At 45.8% G+C, this 14,755-nt stretch overlaps 1 protein-coding gene across 5 annotated transcripts in view; it reads left to right on the forward strand.

The window, feature by feature from the left end:
- LOC129824407 (myomegalin-like) overlaps positions 1-14,611 on the forward strand; it is a 75,963-nt gene extending 61,352 nt beyond the window's left edge. For 4 of the 5 annotated variants that reach the window (XM_055884027.1, XM_055884023.1, XM_055884025.1 and 1 more), the window contains 19 exons: positions 121-237; positions 512-777; positions 915-1,132; positions 1,346-1,463; positions 1,597-1,714; positions 1,872-1,926; positions 3,089-3,339; positions 4,526-4,777; positions 5,049-5,297; positions 5,444-5,633; positions 5,762-5,883; positions 6,157-6,444; positions 6,767-6,871; positions 7,134-7,336; positions 7,522-7,668; positions 7,882-8,020; positions 8,338-8,384; positions 8,644-8,698; positions 11,453-14,611. In XM_055884027.1, the coding sequence (XP_055740002.1) occupies positions 121-237; positions 512-777; positions 915-1,132; positions 1,346-1,463; positions 1,597-1,714; positions 1,872-1,926; positions 3,089-3,339; positions 4,526-4,777; positions 5,049-5,297; positions 5,444-5,633; positions 5,762-5,883; positions 6,157-6,444; positions 6,767-6,871; positions 7,134-7,336; positions 7,522-7,668; positions 7,882-8,020; positions 8,338-8,384; positions 8,644-8,698; positions 11,453-11,592 (3,080 nt within the window). In that variant the 3' untranslated portion in view covers positions 11,593-14,611. The remainder of the gene's footprint in view (positions 1-120; positions 238-511; positions 778-914; positions 1,133-1,345; positions 1,464-1,596; positions 1,715-1,871; positions 1,927-3,088; positions 3,340-4,525; positions 4,778-5,048; positions 5,298-5,443; positions 5,634-5,761; positions 5,884-6,156; positions 6,445-6,766; positions 6,872-7,133; positions 7,337-7,521; positions 7,669-7,881; positions 8,021-8,337; positions 8,385-8,643; positions 8,699-11,452) is intronic. The other variant, XM_055884026.1, reaches the window with a different exon arrangement.
- The last annotated feature ends 144 nt before the right edge of the window (positions 14,612-14,755 follow it).

Genomic DNA, 14,755 nt, shown 5'->3' on the forward strand with positions numbered 1-14,755 from the left:
GGACTGCTCATAATAATGGCTGGAAAGTACACAATTAAATACAGTGTAGCTGATTCACTTCATTGAATCACTCGATGTAATTTACTCAATGAGTAATGGTTCTCACTCACACTCTCACAGCGGAGACATCAGTTGAGCAGGACAATAAGCAGGTCCAGGTGGACCTACAGGACCTGGGCTATGAGACGTGTGGCCGTAGTGAGAACGAGGCAGAGAGAGAGGACGCCAGCAGCCCGGGTAACTGAGCTGTGTCTCTCCTTTATTTGTCTCTCCAGTCTCACCTGTCTTTTCTCTCGCTCCTGTCTTGTCTTACGCCTCTCTCACCTGTCACCTCACTTACAACGTCACCTCTCACTGCTTTTATCTCACTTTGTCACTTGAGACATCTCAACCTCACCATACAGTACCTACTTGACTTTTCACACACACCTCACCTGTCACTACCTTACCTGTGTCGGGTGTGATGATCTGTACAACTTGTTAGTCTCTTTCTGTATCGCTCCTCCCTCAGAGTTTGATGATCTGGAGATGTGTACCCCACTGAGCCACCAGCAGGACTATGAGCGTGCCGGGGTTTGGTTCCATGGTGATGGGGGGGTGGGCGGGGCTTATGACGAGGGGGAGGAGTCAGTGACAGGCTCTCTACAGCAATTGGTCCAGGACTTGCGTTCTAAGCTGGCCCGCTGTCACAAGGTGATTCGTGGGTTGCAGCTACGTGTGCGTTCACTATCCACCACCAGCGACTACGCATCCAGTCTGGAACGCCCCCCACGCAAGGTACATCATATACATACAAGACCTGATTGATTGATTGATCAGTTGATTGATTGCTTCAGTGTCTTGTTCGCTTCTTGCTTTATGGGCTGATATGACATTTTCTGTGACTATTCGGTCTTTTCTCTCCTCTCTATCAGGTGAACTGGGCATTCGAGGCCTCCCCGGCCCCCGGCGGTGTGGAGGAGGATGAGGGCTGGATGTCCGACAGCCTGGGGCCTCGCATGGAACCCAAGCCCAGCCGGGAGCTGCGAGAGCTGATGTCCCGAGTGGCCTCACTGGAGGCGCAACTCAAGAGCTCCAGGCTGGAGGGGAAAGGAGGGGCGGTGGAGGAGGGGAAGTGTGCTACCTGGCCCGGGTGAGTGGAGAAATAGAGAGAAGAAATGAAGGAAGGAAATAATGATGATATTGACTATGATAACAATGATAATGGTAATGATAACTGTATAATGATAATGGTGATGATGACTATGATAACAATGATAATGGTGATGATAACTATGATAATGGTGATGATGACAATCTCTGTCTTTTATGTCTTGACCCCTCCTCTTCCTCCCTCTCTGCACAGGAAGTACAACACTCTGATCCAGGCACAGGCCAGGGAGTTGTCCCACCTGCGTCAGAAGATGAGGGAGGGCCGCGGAGTGTGTCACATCCTCACACAGCACCTGGGAGACACCACCAAGGTATGACACTCTGACGATCTCTCCACAGATTCGGACATTATGTACCACGTCGACAGTGATCGAATCAAATAAATGTAATTGAAATAAATGAAAAATATATTTAACTATTAACTGAATGTGGTTGATTCGACAGGCGTTTGAGGAGCTGCTGCGTGCCAACGACATCGACTACTACATGGGGCAGAGCTTCAGAGAGCAGTTGGCACAGAGCACTGCCCTGGCACAACGAGTGGGCACCAAGATCAGTGGGCGTGAGTGTGGAGAACACACACGCACAAACATATGCAGGCACACTCACACACACACACACACACACACACAGAGACACACACACACACACACACACACACATTCCCTGATCTTCTGTCCTCCCTTTCCTCTCCACTATCCCTCCATCTCTCTCCTCAGGCGACCGTGCTGAGCTCCATGATGATAAGATGGGCCATGAGCTGCTTGCTTTACGGTGGGTTTTTATGTCCTAATGATGTGTCTCCAAAATGGTTATACAACTTGTATTGGAACTTGATTGCGGTATTTGAGCTCTGTGGTGGATCTTTCCAGGTATATGCTGCTGGTTTGTGGCCTGTTTTCTGGTGGCCTATGTCTCTGTGTGTGGTTATGTCTGTCTGTACGTGTACACTACCGTTCAAAGGTTTGGGGTCACTTAGAAATGTCCTTGTTTTTGAAAGGAAAGCACATTTTTTGGCCATTAAAATAACATCAAATTGATCAGAAATACAGTGTAGACATTGTTAATGTTGTAAATGACTATTGTAGCTGGAAACGGCAGATTTTTAATCGAATATCTACATAGGCGTACAGAGGCCCATTATCAGCAACCATCACTCCTGTGTTCCAATGGCATGGTGTGTTAGCTAATCCAAGTTTATCATTTTAAAAGGCTAATTGATCATTAGAAAATGCTTATGTTAGCACAGCTGACAACTGTGGTTCTGATTAAAGAAGCAATAAAACTTCTAGCCTTCTTCAGACTAGTTGAGTATCTGGAGCATCAGCATTTGTGGGTTCGATTACAGACTCAAAATGGCCAGAAGCAAAGAACTTTCTTCTGAAACTCATCAGTCAACACTGTGTACTACTCCCTTCATAGAACAGCACAAACTGGCTCTAACCAGAGTAGAAAGAGGAGTGGGAGGCCCCGGTGCACAACTGAGCAAAAGGACAAGTACATTAGAGTGTCTAGTTTGAGAAACAGATGCCTCACAAGTCCGCAACTGGCAGCTTAATTAAATAGTACCCACAAAACACCAGTCTCAACCTCAACAGTGAAGGGGCGACTCCGGGATGCTGGCCTTCTAGGCAGAGTTCCTCTGTCCAGTGTCTGTGTTCTTTTCCTCACTCTTAATCTTTTCTTTTTATTGGCCAGTCTGAGATATGGCTTTTCCTTTGCAACTCTGCCTAGAAGGCCAGCATCCCGGAGTCGCCCCTTCACTGCTGACGTTGAGACTGGTGTTATCTTAATGGACAAAAAACTTGCTTTCCTTTCAAAAACAAGGTCATTTTTAAGTGATCCCAAACTTTTGAACGGTAGTGTATGTCTTGTAGGAGCTGAGTAAAGGTCTGTAGCATAGGATGAGATAATCAATCTCTCTCCCTCTCCCTAGGCTGAGTAAAGAGCTACAGCAGAAGGATAAGATCATCGAGTCCCTCCACACCAAGCTACAGCAGCGCTCCGACACCCCCTGCAACAGGCATGCCCACTCGGAGACCACTGACCAATCAGACAGGACCTCCTTCGTGTCAGACGAGTGCCGGACCAATGAGGACCTGGAGCTATGCTCAGATGTGGACGAAGCCAGCGAATACGCTCAGGAAGAGCAGGAACAGGGGGCGAGACATGGCCCAGGAAACACAGGTATAGTAGCCACTTAAACTTAGGTAACATGTGCTATTCATAGACACATACTCTAAACCTCCCTCCATCCTCTTTCCAACCTCCTCTCATCCCTTTCACCACTCTTTTTCCAGACCTCCACCACTCCCTCCCTCCACCCTGTCTTAAGTCCTCCAGCAGCTGTCCTAACATGCTGTACTCCACCCCTGAGTTGGCCAGTCAGACTGGTCCTGTGTCCTGCTCCCTACCCGCCTCCCAGTCCCTCCCCGGTCTGTATCCTAACCATGACCCCTGGGGTCAGCATATGGCCTTTAACCCCCAGACCAGGACCTTGTCTATGGAAGCGATGCAACAGGAGCTGGTTACACTGCCCAGACAGATGACTATGAATGAGAGTGAGCAGAGTTAGCGTTAGCGTTAGCATGTGTTTTTGGAATATACTAACTGAGGGACCGGCTTGTTGCTATGGATTGTGGGAGTAACAGAATGGAGTAGAATCTGTAGCATGTATTCGTGTGATACCGACAGGGACAGCATTGGCTGGAGTAGTGGCTTTATAAATACATGTGATTGATTGGATGATGTTAGGGCTAGCATAGCATGCCTAGAGTGGATCAGGATGAGACAGCGAATAGAGTAAAAGACTTGGTGTGGATGTGTCAATGTTGGGGTTGAGAGATTGTAGACTAGAGACTCGAACGAGGAAGATTACTCAGTATGGTGTTCTCCAACTTGTGTTTGATGATACAGCACCTGCTTCTGGTCCAGGTATACTGTAATACCCTCTAACAAGAATGCTTTCTCTATAGAGGGTATTACACCATACCTGGACCAGAAGCAGGCGCTCATCAAACACAAGTTGGCGCCATATCACCTTAAAGTAACATCAAAACAAATATTGAGTTGATTTGAATTGATTTCAGGTGAATTGGACATCATTTTTTAAAACATGCCCACATGCCCCAATCACTATCATTGATTGTTAGCGTGTGGTGGCTAAGGTTAGCTGAAGTTTGTAGTGGCTGTTTAAAGAAAAATGAACCATGGATTACAGTTTATCTTGGCCCATAGACTACTTTCAGGGCGAGGAACCATCTAACATCACGTTTTAATTTAGTGAACTACTTCTTTAACCGCACCTAAGTTTGGCTCATAAATACAGACTCTGGCTGTGTTTCTGACATCTCTCCCATATCCATGGTTACAGGCTTTGTGGTTCCGCACGCCAACGCTCTGTCCAACCTCGCACCAGCCGCACACCACCAGCCAGACCACTCCCCTTACGGCCAGATTACCCATCATGCCTTTTACCCACACCAGCTAGGCAGCCGACCCACGGGCCAAGCCCTGAAGGCCACCACAGACCTGGTGGAGAATGCTGCATTGTGGAATATGGAGAACATGGTTCAGCCAGCCAGGGTTGGGTCATCAGGAAACAATTCAAAAAACAGCTTCACTGGTAGGAAGACCCCTTTCCATTAAATCAAATGATTTTCCATATAAATGACAAGTTATGTTTATCCATAGGGCACTTGAATGATTTCTCTTTGAACTTATCTTTGTGTGCTAATCCATGAACTTCAACTTTTGATGAACTTCACATAGTGGCTAGGCACTATTTTACAGCATCTCGTTTCATCTATGACCAAGGCGTGCACAATATGCACTGTGCACAAAGATGAGGATGTAAACAAGAATCTGAACTCTCGTCTCTGTCCTGTGTTCCCCAGGTGTGGACCTGATCGAAGAGCACCTGAGAGAGGTGCGGTGTCTGCGTCAGCGTCTGGAGGAGACCATCAGGACCAACGAGAGGCTCAGACAGCAGCTGGAGGAACGCCTGGCCACCACCGGCCGCGACGGAGGAGCCCCCACTAACATCTACATCCAGGGGCTGGACTCTGTCAGCCAGTTGTCCAATGAGATCAGAGTCCTGAAAGAGGAGAACCTGGCTCTCCAGGCACACCTGCAGGCCAGCTCAGGTACTGCATCTCACCAACCCACGCTGTGGTCAACATGGATCAGCATTCTGCATATTTTTTCTATAAGGCTGAATCATTTAATCTTGTTCCAAAGGATGGGATGTAGTGTCTAACTTTGCCCCGACATCATATGTGGTTCCCCTCAGATACGTGTGAGGAGGCGGAGCAGCTACGTGAGGTGGTGGTGACGGGGCGTGCCCGCCTGAAGCAGGCGGAGCTAGAGGCGGAGCAGTGGAAGGAGGAGCTCCGGCGGCTGCAGACACGCAGCCAGGAGCAGGGACAGCAGATACACACACTCAGACAGGAGAGGCAGAACAGCCATGACAAGAACAATAGGTGTGTGTGTGTGTGTGTGTGTGTTTGTGTGTTTGTGTGTTTGTGTGTTTGTGTGTGTGTGTGTGTGTGTGTGTGTGTGTGTGTGTGTGTGTGTGTGTATTCACCCTGTATCTCTTTCTGGTCTCCAGGCTCCAGCATGAGGTGTCCCTGCTGCAGCAGCAGTTGTGTGAAAGCAGGGAGCTGCTCCACTCTCTGCAGAGTGAGCTGCAGGTGTACGACAGAGTGTGTGCCAACACCAAGGGCAACCAAGGTCAGCTTACTCACTTTATCCACAAGCTAGTGGTTTCATATAGCACTGCAATTCAGGAGGTTGCCTTTATATCAATGCTCACCAATGGAAACATTTGTTAAAATATGAACCTAACTTGAGATACGTGCACATAACTGGGACATTTGCATATATCAGACACTGCTTGCATAGAATTCCAAATTACGCTCAGAAGTTCCTGTTTTGACTTTATACTTGCTGTGGGCCTATGACATTCAGTGTTATATTGACTGACACTATTATTGTGATTTTCAGGGTACCTGTGTGAGGGCCAGTACGGTGGGGTCCCTGCCCTGCCCGTGGAGCTGGGGGAGCTGCTAGGGGAGGTGAGGAGCCTCAGAGCCCAGCTCCAGTCCAGTGTCCAGGAGAACAGTGTCCTGAAACAGCTGGAGCTCCACAAACACCTGGAGCAGAAGCTGGGAGGTGGGGTCCATGGAGGGGTGGGGATCATTGGGGGGATGGAGCCCCCTCGTACCCCGTCTCTCAGTGCCCTTACAGACAGCCCCCAGAGGGACAGCCTCTACAGACGGCAGCTACTGCATGGTAAGGGCATGTTGTCTGGTGTAGTGGTGTGGTTTGGGGTTACAGTATGGAAATACATTTTGATATCAGCTTGATAGGCACCAATACTCAATACCAGCCTAAGCCTAACATTGGCCCACTCTTCAACACTATCAATGGGACCAACCGGTTTGTCTCATGTAAATCCCATTGAACTGACTGATTGCTGTGTTTAATGAACTAATAACAACAGACATTTTTTTTCTTTATTGAAAGCATTATCATTTAGTGAATGTTGAATGTTCAGGGTTGTGTGTGTGGTGGCCGAGCATCCCTGTCTGTCTGTGTGTGTGTTGTTCTGCAGACCCAGCTCCGTCTCCCCCGGTCAGAGACATTGGGCTGTTTAACTGTGGATCTCCATACCACGTTCTCTACACAGACCTGGAGGAGACCCCGCTCACTGCCAATGGTGTGACTCTAACGCTTACTGCATCCTGTTTAATCGCGCTGTGACAAATGGGGAAATGAGAGTTGTACATATCGGATTTTTAAATCTCTAGGATTTTGGTTCTAAGTCTGGTTCTAAGGTTAAAATAGTCCAGGAAGGATGTTATTCCGGATGTTAATCCCTCTCATTACCTCAAAAAAACAAATAATCATCTCAAATTCTCTCGTTTACCCATTAGTCTGACACTAAGCCCTTGTCTCTTCGTCTTCCTCCCCTTCTACAGATCTGGACCCCCACTCAGAGCTGGAGGGTGACGCCCCGGACGGCTCGTTCTCCAACCGGAACGGGCGCCATGCCATCGGGCACGTGGACGACTACAGTGCTCTGCAGCAGCAGGTCCTGGAGGGGAGGAGTCTGGTCCAGCGAATGGAAACAGCCCTGCAGGCATGCCTCAGCCAATCAATGCTGGAGGGCAGCCAGGACCAGGTAAGAGGAGGTCAAAGGGAAAGTAGAACTATTTGCGCCAACAACTGAACTGGAGATGACCTCATCTCGAAACCCAGAACCAAATCATGCTCGCTGGCCACCTACTCAATGTAAACAGTCTGTCACTACAGCTACTTTCAGGAAATTGAAGGTGTCTAGCTAACTGTGTCCGTGTCTCTGTATAGGTCCTCCTGGACTATGGGAGTGTGAGGAGTCTGCTGTCGAACACCAAGACCCTGAGACAGATCCTAGAGGAGGTTGTGTCCCTGACGAAGATGTTTTGGAGGGCTGCCCTGCCCAGCACAGACCGTTCCACCCATAACCTTAAGAAGGTGCACTATACATGATGATTTACTACCAGCATATTATGAATTCTTTCGTTGTAATTGGTGGTTTGTCAACCATGTGGTGGCTGTGAGGCACTCTATTGGTAATGCAGGTTGCTAGGCAGAGATATGAACTGTTGTTTCGTTTATTGTTTGTTGAAATATTGAGTTGATTGATCATTGTATTTATTGATTGATTGATTGCTGTGGCCCATGCAGGAGCAGTGTATGCAGGAGGAGATTCTGTCTCTGAGGGGGCGTATCTCGGAGCAGGGGGAGGTGCTTCAGGGAACCATCCAGAGACTGAGGAGCACCAGCCGCACCAAGGAAAGCATGGAGCACTTCATCGTCAACCAGCGTGAGTGTCTGTGTGTGTTTGTGGGTGTGTGCGTGCGTGCGTGTGTGTGTTTGGTCTGGTGTCCCAGTGTGTGTGTGTTTGGTCTGGTGTCCCAGTGTGTGTGTCTTTGGTCTGGTGACCCAGTGTGTGTGTGTTTGGTCTGGTGTCCCAGTGTGTGTGTGTTTGGTCTGGTGTCCCAGTGTGTGTGTGTGTGTTTGCTCTGGTGTCCCAGTGTGTGTGTGTTTGCTCTGGTGTCCCAGTGTGTGTGTGTGTGTGTTACAGAAAAAGGTCCTAGTTAGATGTTTCTTCTTATTGTGCATTTCACCTTTTCATTGCAGTATCAAGGACTCGCGATGTGCTGAAAAAAGCAAGGACTAACTTGGAGGTAAGAGATTGTAATTGTCCTCAATACATACTCTATGTTGTATACCAAAGTATTCCCATCTTGTATAGCACATAAAATGTTGTTCATGTGTTGTGTTCAGTATCTGGTTACCCAGTCCTAGTGTCAGTACTGTATCTCTAGTGTTGTCTCTGTTTTGCATCCTCCCTGTCTGTTTCACCTGTTCCTTCATCCTGTATTTGTCTCTTCCCTCCTTCCTCCTCCTCCTCTCCTCCTCCTCCTTTCCCCTGAGTACCTCCAGAAGAACGATCGGAGGATGTCCTCTCTAAGCTCCTCCTCTTCCACTCCTTATGCTGGTAAATGGTTTGGCACACTGTGGCTTGGCCTGTTGTGCCTGTCATGCTGTGTGACATCACAGTTTTACCATCCAATCAAACAACAGAATAATAATATTTAAGGACTATCATATAAGTCATACAAATGGATGAATATAAGTCGTAGAAACCAATGCCTTGTCCTAAATCAACACCTCAATGTTTTTTTTTATCATTCCTATAATTATATTTAAATGCTGTTTATACACTGAAAAAATATATAAATGCAACAATTTCAAAGATTTTACTGAGTTACGGGCCCTAATCTATGGATTTTACATGACTGGGAATACCGATATGCATCTGTTGGTCACAGATACCTTAAAAAAAAAGGTAGGGTCGTGGATCAGAAAACTGGTCAGTATCTTGTGTGACCACTATTTGCCTCATGCAGAGTTGATCAGCCTTGATCAGCCAGTTGATTGTGGCCTGTGGAATGTTGTCCCACTCCTCTTCAATGGCAGTGCGAAGTTGCTGGATATTGGCGGGAACTGGAACGCGCTGTCATACACATTTTGATCCAGAGCATCCCAAACATGCTCAATGGGTGACATGTCTGGTGAGTGTAGGCCATGGAAGAACTTCCAGGAATTGTGTACAGATCCTTGCGACATTGGGGCTCTGCGTTATCATGCTGAAACATTAGGTGATGGCGGCAGATGAATGGCACGAAACTGGACCTCAGGATCTCGTAAAAGGTATCTCTGTGCATCAGTGGAGGCTGTTGAGGGGAGGATGGGCTCATAATAATGGCTGGAACGGAGCAAATGGAATGGCATCAAACAAATGGAAACCATTTGATACCATTAACCGCTCCAGCCATTACTACGAGCCCATCCTTCCCAATTAAGGTGCCATCAACCTCATGTGCTGTGCATTCAAATTGCCATCGACAAAATGCGAGAAAAAAATAAGTTTGTTTTTAAAACTTTTTACCCCTTTATCTCTCCACTTTTCGTGATATCTAATTGGTAGTTACAGTCTTGTCCCATTGCTGCAACTCCCATACGGACTCGAGAGAGGCGAAGATCAGGAAACAGGACCCTGCCAAGCCGCACTGCTTCTTGACACACTGCTCGCTTAACCCAGAAGCCAGCTACACCAATGTGTCGGAGGGAAATACCGTACAACTGGCAACCGTGTCAGCGTGCAGGCGCCTTGCCAGTCACAAGGAGTCGGTAGAGCGCGATGGGACAAGGAAATCCCATCCCGGGGCTGTAGTGATGCCTCAAGCCCTGCGATGCAGTGCCTTAGACAGCTGCACCACTCGGGAGGCCTGATAAAATGCAATCGTGTTCGTTGTCCGTAGCTTAAGACTGCCAATACCATAACCGCACTGCCACCATAAGACACCCTGATGAGCTTCCCTGAGACGGTTTCTGACAGTTTGTGCAGAAATTCTTTGGTTGTGCAAACCCACAGTTTCATCAGCTGTCTGGGTGGTTGGTCTCAGACGATTCCGCAGGTGAAGAAGCCGGATGTGGAGGTCCTGGGTTTGCGTGGTTACATGTGGTCGGTTGTGAGGCCGGTTGGACATACTGACAAATTCTCTAAAACGACGTTGGAGGCGGCTTATGGTAGAGAAATTAACATTACATTCTGGCAAAAGCTCTGGTGGACATTCCTGCAGTCATCTTGCCAATTGCGTGCTCCCTCAAAACATAAGACATCGGTGTCATTGTTTTGTGACAAAACTGCACATTTTAGAGTGGCCTTTTATTGTCCCCAGCATAAGGTGCATCTGTGTAATGATCATGTTGTTTAATCAGCTTCTTGATATTGACACATTTCAGGTGGATGGATTATCTTGGCAAAGGAGAAATGCTCACTAACAAGGATGTAAACAAATTTGTTCACATAATTTGATGGAAATAAGCTTTTTGTGCATATAAATAATGTCTGGGGTATTTTATTTCACTTTACATGTTGTATTTATATTTTTGTTCAGTGTACTAAGGTTGTGTTTTGTCTTTTGACCAATGACATCCGCTCTGATCTGATTTGGAAAAAAATATATTAGTGCAAAAAAAGATCAGAATTGGGTTGCCTGTGTAAACGCAGCCTAAGTGATCCACTATGGGGACCACCCACAATGATGATTTTCTGTACCATTGCAGACTTTAAATATATGCATAGTTTCCATTCTCTGAAGGCAATCATTAAAATACTAGAAACTATTTCTCTCCCAAGGACACACACACACAAAACATATATATAGCCTGATAGCCTTTAAAAATACTAATTGCTGTCCTTCGTCAAAAGAGTAATGAAATAATTTGACAGGACGGGTTGTGACTGGCTGAAAGCCAGGGCAGGCTGAATCTTTTCAATACTTTTACCGGTAGTTACACTTAATACAGGTTACTTACTGAGGGAAGGTTTTTAGATAACAGATTTTAGATAACAATGTACATGCTGCAACTATTACTCACTCAATGGCATTTTCAGCTTCTCTTCATCTGCAAGCACTTACGCTATTTTTGTGGTTTCATGCTAACAAAGCAAAAACACATTACAAGTATTCCATTAACCTTTAACCGCAACAAATCTTCAAAATCGTTGCAGAATAACCTAACCTTTACGCACTCTACCCTTCATTGCAGTGTGAAGTTGTAACAATTTTTCATAAACTTTTTGGCTGTGGCGTCCTCATCTGGGTGTGTAACTGGAGTGTACCAGTGAATAATACATTTTTTCTTTCTTTTCTACTTGTTTTTCCCCTCTTCTCCCTCTTAGCTGAAGACCGAAGTCAAGCCAATGAACGGCCTACTGATTGGAGTTTCTTGAAGCCTGGTGACGCCCCGGCAAAGTCCTATCAGCGTCCGGGAACCAGGAAGCGTGGCAGCCAGTGCCTGCTCCAGGTGCTGACCTGTTAAAGAACCAGCCAGCCCAACACCACGACCTCTGACCTCAACGCCAGAAGACCCCACAACCCCTCCTCTGCCTCACCCATCACCCCATCCTAGTCTATAGCATCAAACGTCAACCCTCAGAGCACTCCATCCATTCTTTCTTTCTCCACCATTTCTCTCCTGCCGGCAATTCTTGCCCAAGACTCCTGCACCTCGAGCCTTACCTGAATTCTTCCTCCTTTAGTGTTCATTCCTCTACCCTCGTTTGACTGTTCTTCATTCATCCCTTTCTTTTCCCCCACCTCCACCGACCCCTGTTCTTCTGTTGGTGTATTTTAGCTCCAGAGACAGTTGGTTCAGTCTGATGTTTGCCTTGTGAGTTTGAAGAAGAAGGTGGTTTGAAATGTGCCTCGGATGGTAACAGTAATGTGTGTCCTTGACTGCTGTAGAAGAAGTAGGATTAAGCTGCCCCTAGACACTGATCTAAGGTCAGATTAGCTTTTTCCCAAATGGTTAAGGTAATGGGGAGGGTAAGCTGATCCTAGATCTGTGGCTGTGGGAAGCTTCTACCCAGAGCATAGATAGTGTGCTCCTCTGCCTGGTAGCTTTTGGACGGGATAAGTGTCAACGCATGTGAACTCAAGGCTTGATAAAGGAAATGTATACAAACGTACACACACAAAGTACAGTACACACACATACATACATGATCAATCAATTTCTTAGCAAACAAATCATCAACTTCGATTGCCACTGAAATGCAAGCTTTCTTCTTGTGGCATTTCACCAATGAGGACTTTCTTTGCAAATACAATGCAAAAGATACAATGACATCCACAATCTAGCATATGTAAATCTGCTGGAATCACAGTGGAGGAATGTATAGGTGTAGCACTTCTAGGTAATTGTGTGCTATATTTAGAGTGGAGGATGATGCCTCTGAATGGTCTGTCTGCCATTAGCCAAGGCTTCTGGATAGCAGAACAAAGGCCCCGTTCCATTTCAATCACTAACCCCTTCCCCTAGCACCTACCCCATCGGTGTTCCCAGATCTGAATGGACCAGATAGGTGAAAGCAATATGGTTATGGCTTCACCTAGCCCTCCGATGATCTAACACTGAATGGGTATGGGCTAAAGAAGGCGCTAGGGGCTGAAATAGTGCCGAGGCCGAACACGCGTATTCAAGCTCCTCTTTAGGAGTCCTCAGACGAGCATGTGCAATAATGAATGTTGTTATTTAAATGATCATGGCACGCCAGCTATTTTTGCCTGACACTGGGACTTAAGCATTTAGCCACTCTTGATAAGGTGAAAAAGATCGTCAGTGCAATATTATACTACTTACTATCCTGAATACTACTGAGTGAAATGAAATGTCGTTTTTTTGTGCAGTGTCGATGCATCCGAGAGGTTTTAAAAGGAACAGTCTCAACCTTTGTTCGTGGAACAGAGGATCGCCGTTTACTTGCCAAAGTTTGAACTTTGAACTCTTCGCATACTTGTTTGCCTTACCTATGCGAATGACATGACATAGCCTACTATAAAGCATGACGTGACTCTATAGGAAGACATCAGCCTAGTATGAGACCATCTATGACATTATGATGGAGATATAATTTGATTGGCTGCTCTTTGAGAGCCATTTGAAGCGGAGACGGTAACCGTCAGATGATTGGTTCACCTTATTTGGATATGTGCTTTATAAACGAGCACATCTTGTCATTAATGGACCAAACCTTTCAAAAAGAGAATCTTTCACACTAGGCTACTACTGCTTTGTGAATTACAAAAACACTATATTGGGCTCCTGTGAGAGATGTACCACAAAACCAGAGAATATCATTCTGGATTGTTAAATTTCCATTGTACTTCTTTGAGGTATTTGTCTTGGTTTATGACCGTCATTGCATTCCCATGGTGTTATTGGCAACATGTTCCTTATTCTCCTACCTGTTCCAAACTTTGGCAGGCTACTGGTGGGACCAATGTTCTAGATTTCACAATCGGTGAAGATTGTCACACCCAAAGGTCTTTCTTCCTATGCTGCTTTTGATTGTTTTAAGTGTTCTCGCTGTACATTTAGCCATTTTCACGCTGTGAATGACTTGGTTTTTTTCACTGTATTCTGTTGACCTTTTTGTGTGTGGATAATCATGTCAGACTTTTGCTCTACACGCAAACGTTGAATATCTGGGTAGCTGTGCAATAGCTGCGCACAATCTGCTTTATTTTGATGTTAACCGTCATTTTATTAAGAATAGTTAGGCTTCCTTGAGTGTTTTCTCTTCTGCTTTGTATGGTTTATTAGATTTTGATTATGCCAGATTGTAATAAAATAGTCACAGCTATGAAATCATAAATGTATGCCTTTTCTTAGAATATGACAGAAACCAAACAGTGGTATTACTTACAAGCCCTCCTAATATTAAGCTTTGGATAGATAATGTTGCTTTGCTTGCCTTTAAAATGTGCTCCTAACACTTACTTGGAGTGACTAGCGTTTGGTGTCTATCCTAGATATATATCACAGTAGATCTGCCAACAAGGTCTTGTTTGCACTCAACTCAATTGAAAATCCCTCGAGGTAAATTGCCAAACATTCTAAGATAAAACCCCATGCCATGTGTTTCAGTTGACAAATAAGGATTTGATGAGAAGATTGAGAACGATGAAGGAAAATGAATATTTTATACCAAAGCAGAAACACAAACCATAGATGTATAGGATTGGATCAGAGTTGAACAGTACATTACCAGAGCACGTGAACAATGCGTTGTGTAGAAAGGAATCAAACAGCAGTATTTAGCTGTGTCTAGTAGTACTTATAGATTGTAAATAATGCTATGTGATTGAAATCGAAGAGCAGCTTGGTTTGCCAGGTTGTGTGAAGTGTGTGATGAAGCTAACTAGGATGCCGACACAGAGCTTGACTATGGGCTCTGTCTCTGAAGATGGTCACTGTGTGTGTGTGTGTTGCCACAGTGTTATCACAGAGGACTTTTTGTGTTCAAAAAATAATAAAAGAAAAGAACTTGTCACAACTTTTGACGTTATAGGTGTGTCTGTACAGAGCGTGGGGAATGTACAAACATCTCCACATTTACTGATTATGTTGATGCTTTTTCTACAGCTGGGCCAGATAGAACATAGTCAGTCACATCAAACATCCGTCAGAGACACTACTT

The sequence above is a fragment of the Salvelinus fontinalis genome, chromosome 26 (genome assembly GCF_029448725.1).
Source record: "Salvelinus fontinalis isolate EN_2023a chromosome 26, ASM2944872v1, whole genome shotgun sequence".
Lineage (NCBI taxonomy): Eukaryota > Metazoa > Chordata > Actinopteri > Salmoniformes > Salmonidae > Salvelinus > Salvelinus fontinalis.